This window comes from Aptenodytes forsteri, unplaced genomic scaffold (assembly GCF_000699145.1).
Source record: "Aptenodytes forsteri isolate BGI_AS27 unplaced genomic scaffold, ASM69914v1 Scaffold185, whole genome shotgun sequence".
In the NCBI taxonomy this organism is placed as follows: Eukaryota; Metazoa; Chordata; class Aves; order Sphenisciformes; family Spheniscidae; genus Aptenodytes; species Aptenodytes forsteri.
Window position 1 is genome coordinate 1,281,841 of NW_008796214.1, and position 11,719 is coordinate 1,293,559.

At 53.7% G+C, this 11,719-nt stretch overlaps 1 protein-coding gene across 1 annotated transcript in view; it reads right to left on the bottom strand.

Moving 5' to 3' along the window:
* THBD (thrombomodulin) overlaps positions 1-9,119 on the bottom strand; it is a 28,324-nt gene extending 19,205 nt beyond the window's left edge. The window contains 1 exon segment of the mRNA XM_019474421.1: positions 9,079-9,119. Coding sequence (XP_019329966.1) covers positions 9,079-9,119 — 41 coding nt within the window.
* Positions 9,120-11,719: the final 2,600 nt, after the last annotated feature.

The following is an 11,719-nucleotide window of genomic DNA, read 5'->3' on the forward strand; positions in this document are numbered from 1 at the left end:
AATAACAACTTCCAAAACCCGGAGCGTAAGGGGACGCTTCCAAAACCCGGAGCGTAAGGGGACGGATGGAGAAAGGCTTTGCAAACAGCCAGGAGCGCCCAAGCCGGCTACTGGGAAACGTCTCTGCGACTGGGAGGGGAGCGAGCGGGGTCTCGCCCTCGGAGGGGATCCGTTTGCACCAGGTGGTCGTCTCGTCCTCGTATTCTTCTTCTCAAACTGCGGATGAGGTTACAAGCCCGGTTCTCAGTGTCACCCGGGAGCGGGCCGAGCCTGCATTTCGAGGGAGCGCAGCACAGTCACAACCGGTGCCGCAGTTCATTCGTTAATGCTGTACTTGTCTTTGCAGGACATACATACCCTCTCCAGTTACTATTTATTTTTGTTGATATTACACACACAAACACATATGCATACTTCATGTACAGATTTATAAACCTCATTCTACATATTTTTATCAACAGGTACATTAGAATTCCCTCTGGGCTCCAGTAGGTTCTCCTGCTGAGTCCGACTGAGGAATATCACGCTCCGCAAATCCTCCCAGGATTTTTGCAGGGGCCTTTGCACAGAGAAAGAAAAATACTCCCTGTGAATAAATGCAACAAAGTCAACTTTTTAAGAAAAGCAAACGAAAATATTTCACATTCTTTAGTGGTGATCTCTCGGAATTATTTTTGTAAGACCTTCTTTTAGTGCTGTTAGTTTCTCTAAGTGGCTGTAACAAAGAAAAGGCCTCAGCGCGGAGGGGAAGGATGTGTTTCCACCTTGCTTTCAGTTGTTAAAACAGCTGGAAAGGCTCGTGAAGCACTAACGCAGCCTGTGTTCCCCACCAGGATAGCAGAGGCGCTGCAACAAGCCACTGCCGACGGCAGAAGGAGGAGGCTGAGCAGCCAGCCAGGACCAGGCGACGGATGGGACCATAGCCAGTGCTATTCTGGTTTATTCTGGAGCAGACGGACCGCAGAGCCCCAGAGATGCTGTCGCCCCCGGTGCCGACCGAAGAGCATCGGCTTTGGGCATCGGGTCCACAAAGCCATTTCTGCATCAGGCTACGCAAACCCCACAGTCGCCAGGATCTGGATGCTTTTTGAACAGCAAGGGGTTTTTTTAAAATAAGATGTTATCAGCGGCCCACATGAAAGGCAGCCCCATGAAGGGAGCGCTTCCCTCTTCTGCAAGTCTCACCGGCTTCGCCCACCCGCCCGGCGGAGAAGAAACCCTGCCTTTTATCCCCAAAGGCTGGGGCCGGGCATCGTGCTGCGCGCCTTTGTTTATCTGTCCTGCCTTCCCCTCTGTGCTGCGGACGATGCTGCCCCTTCGAGGTGCAACGCTGGAAGGGGGGGGGGGGTGGGTGTCTGGCAAACAGGGTGGTGCTGGGATGGGGATGCCCGAAACCTAAACGGGCGTTTCAGCGGGAAAGCGGATGAGGACATGGGGCCGGATCCTGTGTCCTACACAGCTGGTGATTTCTTTACAGGCTCTGCTGGTTTCGGCGTGGAGCCCTTCGGGAGCAAACGCAGGTGATAACTGTGGAGTCGGGAAGGGTTATTCGATGGTCATGGGCCAGTGGCTGTGGCCGGGGAAAATGCAGCTCCTGTGCCTGCCTCTGCCACCCTTCTGGGAATAACTGTGTTTCCCTGGGGTGTTTTTTCACCTTCAGAAACACCTTTTCCCCCTCTTCCTGAGGAAGGGATTACCGAGGGCCAGCAGCAATCTGCTCCGGTTTCCATCCCCCTCTGCAAAGATCCCTGCAGGAGGCGGCCGCCTTTTCCAGAGCAAATGAACTCCTGTTTAAAATTACATTTACTTTGAAAAGTTACCCTAATTTGGCAGGCTGGCCCTATTTCATGGTAATGAAGGCAATCACTTGCTTGCGTGTACGACGGCGGCACCAGGGAGCCTCCCTCACAGATGAGCATTGCCATGCAGACGCAAGAGAAGGCACGTCCCTGCCCGCACGGCACCCAGGCCTCCATCCTCACGTCGCTTCTGGAAAACTGCGCGGAAACATGAATCCCAGACTAATAAATAGTCCTCTTTCCTTGAGCTGCGGTCCTAGCAAACCTTTGGAGATTCAGTCAAAAAACCCCAAACAAACAAACAAACAAAAAAAAACCCCACCAAAGTAGTAGTGATTTATTAAGTGGAGAGGGTGTTTGGGTTACAGGGTGCTGCCGTGCGTTTCTCGCTGGTTTTCTTTTCCCTGGGCTCCCCTGTTTTTTAGGAGCAACGTAATGACTGATTGCTTGGGCAAGGCGTGCATTGCGCGAGCTACAGCTAAAGCCACTAGTTTTATTTTTTCCTTTCCAAAGCGATGGGTTTCGCGGGTTTTCCCTTTGTGACCGACTCTTCGCTTACTTCGTAGAGGTGATACCTGCAAAGAGCGGCTGGGTCCTTCAGCAAGCAGCCCTAGCCCGGTTAGCACGTCTGCCCAGGACAAGGACCGCGGCAGGGCACAGGGATCGCAGGCGGGAGGGCACAGGGATCGCCCCGGGGACGGCACTGAAGCCAAAGCGGGGTTAAGTCGGATATATTTGTCCTCCTCCCGCTGTTGGCAGTTTTAATGAGGAGAGCACCGTGTTTTGTCTCCCTGGGAAGAGGAGTACAATAAAGATGGGAGTGGGAGGAAAATTAAAACACATGTGGCAAGGACAAGATGGGAGGGAGAGGCAGCACGCATCCAAACTCATAAACTGTCCCCTTTTCACTCGTTTTTATTGCTCTCCTTTATTTCCCTGGGTATGAGTTTCCCATGTAAATTGTGTGTCTGTCTTTATTGGCAGCTGGGGAATGGCTCCGAAATGTTATTTTTATGAAGTTTGTTACCCAATTAAATGGGTGGTTTAAAGGGCAGATGGTTACCAGGGCTGGGTTTCTCATCGCCCTGTCCTCTCTCCTGCGATCCCAATGGCCGTGGTAGAGCTGTACCTTTTTTCTGGGGAGCTGCTTATGCTCTCTGTCATACGCTGACTATCAAGCCTTGGGATCTGTACTTGCTTTTCCGCTTATAAAAGGCTTTGCTGCTGTTATTTGTGTGTAGCGCAGCTGAACCAAGCGGTCCTGAGCTGGACTTGGGCTCTGCTTGTGGCTGGTTTTGTACGTAGCCGGAGCAATGAAAAAATCCCTTGCTCGGAAATATTTGTAATCTACGCAAATTCTATCTGAACGGAAGGGTTAAATCCAGTGGGAGGGTTTCCATTTGCCGTCGGGGGGGTGAAGCAACACGAGGTGAAGGTCCTTGCCCCCGCGCCACTGGAGGAGCCCTCCTGCTCCTGTGCCCTCCCGCACGCGCAGGAGCTATGCGACCCTCCTTCAGCGTGGTCGCGGAAAGCACCGGCTCCATCACCGTCACTATAAAGCTGTATCAGCTGCGTGTATATACATATATCAGCCATAAAGATGCTGTTCCTACAACAGCACCTTCTCCACCGCTCTGTCACCGCTGGTGCTGTAAGGACGCTGTTCCTACAGCGGGGTGGAAAGCCGAGCTTGGGGGGCAGCAGCCCGCGCCCGCCACCCCGTGCCGCCTGTGTATGCACACGCAAAGGGGGGTCAGCACGGCCGGTTTTGGAAAGCAGAGGGTGTAAACCCAGCCCGCCCCAGCCGACCTGCGGGGCTTCCTTTCCTGCAGCAGACCTGGCCCCGTGGTCCCCATCCTGCTCGCCACGGCAATCACGCTTCCCTGGGTGGGTGATAATCTGCTCCCTCTGTCCCGGGTCAAGACTTAAATGGCAGCAAGGGAGATTTAAGTTAAATATTTGGAGAATATTTTAACTAAAAATTCCTGGCCGGGAGGCAGATGAGGTGTCTTGCTGGGGCCCTCCTCAGGCATCCTCTCCACGTGCACTTCTGTGGACCCGCTGCACTGGGACTTGCGCTGCGTGCAAAGTTAAAACCGCGTGTCTGAGCATCTGCAGGACCAGGGCCTGGACGTGTCCCTCCAAAAGGCTCAGCGACAGCCTCCGCCTAAGCCTCAGCCGCAGCTCAGCGTGTTCACGGCTGGCGGGCAGAGGGGGAAAGGGGCTCGCGCTCCCCGTCTCAAAGTCACGGCCACAAAGCTGTGTCTTTTAAAAAGGAGCAAAAAGGTTGCTTTTGGATGTAAAATGTCTGCTGGGGGCTGTTCTGAAAGTCTTTTCAGAAATAATGTTTTCTGCGTTCCAGCAGCTCTGATGTAGCTCCCCAGGAGCCTGGAAAACGAGATTAAAAATTTGATAGTTTGATTGGCAAATGCTGGATGAAATCCAACGGGGCTGGGGCCCAAAAGTGTTATATTGATCCGACCTGACGCTGAACCGCAGCGCCGAAATCGGAAGATCCGCGGTGTCAAGTCATATTTCCTATGCGCACACTGTTGATATTGAGGTCCCGCTGTACTCTGTTACCTGCCGGGATTTCTGTCAGTGCGTACGCGGTCCTACGTCGTGCATACCATAAGCAATAATTTACAATAAAGTTGTGCACTTTTCCATTTTTACTGTAAAGGAGTTTCTACCTTGCCCCCCGCCGCCTCACAGGCTTTCGTTTCTCTTCTGTGGGACTCCCGGAGCGGTAGCTGAAGGGCTTATGACTCAGTATTTAAAGAAAGAACCGAGATGTCAGGGACGTGGCTACAGTCACACCTTCAGCCACCTGTGAAACCTGGGGCTGTATCACACCCTGGAAGGAGTGGACATCATTAGGGCGGGTCAACGTAATTAATCGCTCTGGGCAGACATCCTCTGCTCCCGAGTCTCCTTCTCAAGGCTCCTGCTTGTTTATTTTCCAATTAAATTTAGCAGGAAGGGGGCAATTAAAAGAAAGGCATGAAAGCCCAGCGGCTCGGTTGGTATCACACGCCGCAGTGCAATGGAGCTGCGTTATCTCCATCTCCCCAGGCTCTGCACTCCGCAGATAAAGATTTTAATTCCCATTTAGTGAACGGAACTATCGCGGCCCGCAATCTCTGTCTTCCCCTTTCCCTCGCCCCAACGTATTGCTGTTTGCTTTCTACGGCACAACTCTCCCGGGGGACCGAGAACGATTGCTGTTGTCGAGCATCCTCCTCCTCCTCCTCCTCCTCCTCCTCCTCCTCTTCCTCCTCTCACCTGCAGCACCTTTCCCCGCGTCAGCACCTTTCCCCGCGTCATTAGCCCGTGGCTAAGTGTTTGGGATGGCCCCTGCCTTAAGGAGCCGGGGGGAAGCGGGGATGCAAAGCGCGTGGGATGGGGGCCAGCAAGCAGAGCGCAGCAGCACCAGCACAAACACGGTGCTTCAAACCCCGGCCCGGCGCTATTCAGAGGGGTTTTGGGGGTGCTGCTGCTTCCTTTTTGGCATGCCCGTAACAGTTAATCGACGCTTCCTTTTGCTGCTCGCCTGTGGCACTCTGCCCCTTTGGATGAACTCACTGTCTTCGTGCCGAAGGAGCATGCTTCCCACCCGGCGTGGCTGGGTGACACCTAGCTGCATCTGCTCGCACAGATAAAATAATTCCGTAACTTGGGATAAACTCTGCAGGGCTTGATTTTGCAGGGTTCAGCTGAGGAGCCAACCCAGCTGCTCCCGGTTTGCTAATGGCTGGGATAAGTGCCTGCCCCCCCGACACCTGCAACAGGCTGCGTTTGCAGGGAGCCCTTTGCTGGTGGCATCTCTGAGCCCAGCTCAGAGGAGGGCACCATCAGGGAAGTCTTTAAGTTGCTCCTTTTGGGCAGAGCTCGCTGCAAACCCCGAGGAAGCGTCCCAGGGTGAAGCTGGGTATCTGTGCCGCCCAAACCACCCGCCACGCTGCCGTGACGCAGGCGCAACAGGCAGCGGCTCCTCGGGTTTTCTTGGGTTGCTGCTCCTGGGTGGAGCCCCCTTCCCCAGGTGATGGGGATCAGGCAGCCCTGGGGGGGGGGGGGCTGTGCTTGTTAGGGCTTGATGGGCATCAGGCTCGTCCAACTGCAGCTATTTCACTCGGCTTCTCCCCCAGCACGCTTCTTCTGAGAGCTTGGGCTGGGAGGACCTTCTCTGTGCTGTGTATCAAAGCATTGCTCCAAATTCAATGTGTGTTGGTCCTAAAGACTCCGGATGAGCATCCGCGGGCTTCGCTACAGCAGGTAGGGGATGAAATGGCTGTACTGCACCTTGTTAAATGGTCCGGTGAAGCTTCTTGGAGGTGTTTTTGTCTTGGCTCTGGTGGTGCTGGAGCTGCTGGTCGGTAATTCCCCAGAAGCCGTTTTGGTGGCGATTGCTGCAGGCCCGAGCTACGGTGCATCCCGGGCCGCTGCTGCGGCTTTGGAGGCGTTGAGCTGTCAGGCTCCTCGTCTCGGTTACGAGACCCATTGCTGCCTTAAGGCAACGGGCGAGGCTCAGGCTGGTGTGCGGTGACCTAACCGGGGGCTGCAGCGGGTTTGTCTTGGGAGAGCCCAAACCTTAGAGCCCCCCCCCCCCCCAGCTAACGGCAGCAGCCCCTTCCAAGGAGAAGGGAGCTGAAGTGATCTGGCCGTTTCCCTGGCGGGTTCGCCTTTGGCGAGGGTGGTGGGTAGCGCTGTTTCTTTGTTGGGGGCCACAGGAAAATGAGTTGCCTGTTGCTGCTTAAATGCTTGCAGTTGGTATTTTGGGTTGTTCTCTTGGAGAACGTGCCGTTTGGGAAAGCGCGGGGGAAACGGGGCCCCAACCGCGTATTTTTATGGTCTCGCAGCTGTACAGCAAAAATCAGCGTCACGTTTGCATCGTGCTTCAGTGTATTTACGCAATGTGTTGGCAAAACGCAGGTCAAAATGTTCATGCAATGTTTGCCTCTTATTTAACTGCAAAAAGATGGGACAACTCCCTCTTTCCAGAAACAGCACTAATGGCCTGCAGAAGGGACAGCGTGGTAAATAAAGGCACGGGACCCTGAAGGTGGTTCCTGACTGTTTGATTTGATTTCTGGGCATTGTAAGGAGCTCGTGTGGTTTTCTACTGCAGAAAATAACCAAGGAACTCGTGTGGTTTTCTACTGCAGAAAATAACAAAGTCATCTTGCTAAAGGATAAAAAACAATAATTAAAAAAAAAAAAATAAATCTTGGAATAAATCTCCTCTAACAAAACCCGTTAGGAGAAGTAAAATAAGCCAGGGCAAAACTGGAACAAACTGGCAGGATTCACATGCAATACAAAGGCTTCTAAGTATATACGTGGCAATGTGGTGCTTAACTTATTATGTGGGGTTTTTTTTCTCAATATGCTGTTTCTGTTTAATCGTGGTGAAACAAGCACAGATGTGAACTCCCCAGCCTGAGCACCCAAAGCTTGTTGTGCCCTTTAATGGTCTTGTTATTCATTAATTAAGTACAACTGGCCCAACAGATGCTGCGTGATTAATGAGTGGAGGGACTGTTACTTGGTGACTCAAAACACGGAGGGGGGGGGGGGCTTGGGGGCGGGGGGGGGCTCCTGGAGCTGTTCGGTGCGTGTTTTGCTCTACAGTTGCGACAGCGTTCAAAACCGGCTCGTGTGGAGAGCGTTATCCTTTGGCCCTTTTACCCCGTGTTTGGAAAACTCTTACTAAATCCCAGCGTAATCGTCCAGCAGAGGTGATGTTTTTGATGGAGTAAGTGAGTACCCGCCTGGATGGAAGGAAATGGTGAGCGAGGAAAGGAAGGAGCCGTCCCCACCCAAGTATCCCCTCGCTTCTGAGCATCGGCACGCTCTGCGTCTCTCTCCATGCCTCCCTTTTTTATTTCTTTTTTTTTCCTTAGTGGAGGAGGGGAGATTTGCTATTTGCATGGCAGCCCAGATTTATGGGCTTCTTTTTTTTTCATCCTGGCAGCGTGCAGTTTAAGAACCCTCCCTGCAGATTTATCAGCTTCTGCAGTTTCTTGCTGCTGTCAATGTTTCTCCCACATTGAAGCAACCTTCAGGCTAAAGCTGGGAGGAGGTTGGGTGTTGGTGTGGTTTATTTTAACCTTCCCGAGAGTGGATGCAATCAGGGCGCTGTGCTGCCGAGCTCGAGGCGGTGCCCAGGCCAGCCCTGCCTGCCGGTCGGGCCCACGCAGGGGGTTACTCCCCATGCGATGCTCTGTTCCCCGGCTGGCCATGCGGTTTGCAGCTCTCCCGGGGTCGGCGGAGGTGATCGGCGTGGGCTCCCGGCCCCCGGGGTGGGCTTTGAATGCCTCCTGCTTTTCAGCATCAACAGCCAAAAGCGGATTTTTCCACCTATTTCTGAGCCGTTTCCAGCAGAGCCGCTCAGCTGCGTGGATACCCAATGTTCAAAACAACCTCATTGTGAAATCGAACCTTTTCATATCTTTTGCAGATAAAACCCGAGCTGCTCTTGCCCTTATCTTGTGCACAGACCTTTGCTTGCTTGGGCAGCGTGGGTGGGTGCTCCTCCCAGCTGTGCCCTGGTCCCGTTCCTCTGCACCCAAGCTCCTCCGCGCCCGAGGCTGTGCCCCGGTCCCGCTCCTCTGCACCCAAGCTCCTCCGCGCCCGAAATCCTTTGAGCATCTTCCAGTGGGAGGGTGAAGGGGGGCTGCCAGGTCTGGTTGGAGCATGAGGTGTTGAGCTGGCAGCATGCAAGGGGAAGACCAGGAGACGGTGGCAGCTAAAAAGGGTCTGCGGGACATCTCTGGGGCGAAATAGCAACAGCCATCTGTGCTGAGACAGCAGCTTCGTGCTGCGAGATGCCGGGGGGCGCCAGCTGAGGTTCCCTGTTATCCATGCGCTTCTCTGGTGGGATCCCTGTGCCTTGGCTGTCCCTGACCTGGCTTGCCTGGGCGAGATGTTTGCAGGTGCTACGTGGGGTCTCTGCCAGGCGGGAGGGAGCTGATGCAGTGTGTTACTAGCAGCTCTAATGATAACGGGTAACGTATGCTGCTGGAGGTCAAATAAGGACACATGTCACTGCCTTTGGGCTGAAATCCTCCCCAGGCGGGGTGCTCTGAGCCAGAATACACCTGGCAGAGGAAGGCTGAGCTGTGGTACTGGTGCCGGGGCTCCTTGGGGTGATTTTTGTGCTGTGCCTTAAGGAGTGACTGTCCAACCCTGCAGGCAGCGATGCGCTCGGCAGCGGGACTAACCATCCTGCAAAATGCATCCGCCTGCGGGCTGATGTATGCTCGCCTCCGTTGCCCACCCTCTCCCACGGGACAGCTCCAGCTCACGGTGGTCCCGCATCGGTCCGGTTTTTTGTCCCCTCTGCGCTTTCTCCAGACGGAGAAAGTCTGACCACCACGGCCTCAGCGGCGCCAGCCCACCTCGCCCCTTGTGCTTGGACCCTGCGTGTTTAAACCCAGATATTTCAAACATTGTCTCTCTTTCTTCCTCTCCAAATTAATACGGGCACTGATAATCTCTGGCTGACTAATAAATCACGTCGTGCAACAATGATAACAATGGCTATTTAAAAAAAAAAAAAAGGTAATGTTAGGAGTTCCCAGTCTCCAAAAGCAACTTGTGCTGCAGAGTCAGGAAGGAGCTGAGTAAACAGAAGGCTCTGGCTGCCGTCCCTGACGGGCTGCCAGCCACCCTGCTGCGATAGCGCCCCGCGGCGCCGGGGAAGCCGGTGGCCTCCCGCGGGGAGCAGGCTGAGCCCTGGGGCGGGCGGCGGGGACACACGCGGGGCTGCCGGACCCCGGGGTCCGAGCCCTGCTCTCCGCGGGTTTTGGCCGCGTCTGTCCGTCTGCTAGAGGTGTTCAAGGGCTGCTGGCTGAGCGTCCGGGGAGGCGAGATCACACTGAATAGCAGGGGATTGACCTAAAAATGTTGAGCCTTGGGGATGGGCAGGCTGAGCCCTGGGGCGGGCGGCGGGGACACACGCGGGGCTGCCGGACCCCGGGGTCCGAGCCCTGCTCTCCGCGGGTTTTGGCCGCGTCTGTCCGTCTGCTAGAGGTGTTCAAGGGCTGCTGGCTGAGCGTCCGGGGAGGCGAGATCACACTGAATAGCAGGGGATTGACCTAAAAATGTTGAGCCTTGGGGATGGGTGAATTGAGTGTGCAGGGGTTTTTAATTGGTTTATCTTATATACGGGGTGCTCTTCCCAGGCTCTTTTTCCTGCAAGCGGGAGGACTGGACCGTAGCTGGAATATTAGGCTGTCATAGAAATGACCTGGTAGCAGCAGCGGGGCACTAAGAAAACTAGAAAGTTATTACTCTGAAAGCCATAATAAAGCTGCCTGAGCTTGGCAGAGCTCCTCATTGGCACAGATTTGTTTACACGCAAGTCTGCGCAAAGGGAAAGGCTCTCCAGATGCTTACGGGAACGGGACATCAGTGGGAATTCGTCCTGGGAGCTTTCGGCTGCCTGGCCGGCCTCCTGGGGCTGGGGGTCCTGCCTCCCGGGAGCACCAGCCTCCTCGCAAGGAAATACCTTGTGGGACGAAGGGCAGAGTCCCGATTAACTAACACCAAGGGATGTTTTGCCCTTTAATTTTGCCGTAACTCGTGTCCGAAAGCTCGGTGCAGTGCCTTGCAAGTGCTGAAACTGCTGACTAGTTTGTATTGGGTGGTCTGGGGGCTGCGTGTCGACGGGGTGTGTAAAATGCGGCGGCGTAATCGCCTCTCGCCGCGTCTTCCTCGCAGACAGAGCGCGTTTCAGAAAACAAAGAGAATTAAATGCGATGCTGTCCCTTAGCGCTTGCATGCGGAAGGATCTCTCCTCCCGCTGAAGTGCTGGTAGGGCGAGCAATATTATACGACAATACTTTTGGAGGAGTTATGCTGTAGTAGGGGGGAAGGTGAAGAAGAGGACAGATGTTTAAAAAAAAAAAAAGCGAAGCCCAACAATCCCTCCTTTTAATTTCAGGGGGAGATTTAGGGATATTACTGTTGGAATCCCACCAGGACACCTGGCTAATGAACACGCCCTCTGGCTGCAAAATAAACAGTGGGATTTTTTAAGGCCAAATGATCCAACCCATCCTGTTAAGTTTAGTCTGGGATTTTGAGCTCGGAGAAGTCGGAGCGAGTGGTAATTTGCCTGCTGATGACCTGCAATCTGAAGCATTTTTTGCGGTGGTGGCAGAGTAAGAGCCTGCACCAGGGTGCCGCCGCTGCAAAAAAAATGCTTCAGCTTTGCTGAATACCCTGTTATTCCTGAATCTCATAATATATCCCGGTCATCCGCTTTGCCGGGCGAGCTGTTAGATGGTTTGGCAATGCAGGGAGGGTTGTGCTCCTCGAGGATGTTCCTGAAGTGGTGGCTGGAGCAGTGTGGCCAGGGGGAACTGCAATATGCCTGCCCAACCAGGGGTTGCCTAAGAAAAGGAAAACTGGGCCATTTCATCTGCTCCTGCAATTACTGGCCCTGAAATACAAACTGGTGAAAGATAATTGCTAATTGCAAAGGCACGGGGAAGTCTTGCACGTTTTTTCCCCCCGAAGTTGTGTGTCTGTTCTTTGTGGGGAGCTGGCCGCAAGGGCAAAATACAGTGGGAAAACATTTTTAGCATACTCTGATGCTTTTTTTTTTTTGCATAGCTTGGGATTCTCCCCTGTCAGTAGTAAATGCTGGAAGGGATTTCCATTTTAGCTCGCTCCATTTAGTAACTGCATTTCCCCCCCCCCCCCCCAGTGCAAATGAATAAAGGTTATTAAATACTCACAGCAAGGACTGCAAAGTACTGATATGGATACTGGAAATTCAGACATGTGCCCGCTCTTCAGAGCCTGCAGCAGCCCTTCTGCAACGCTGGGCCTGACAGTTAAAGCAAAAAAAAGTAAAAATTAAAAAAAAAAAAAAACCAAAAACAACCCTAACCCAAAAAGGAACCAAAGCA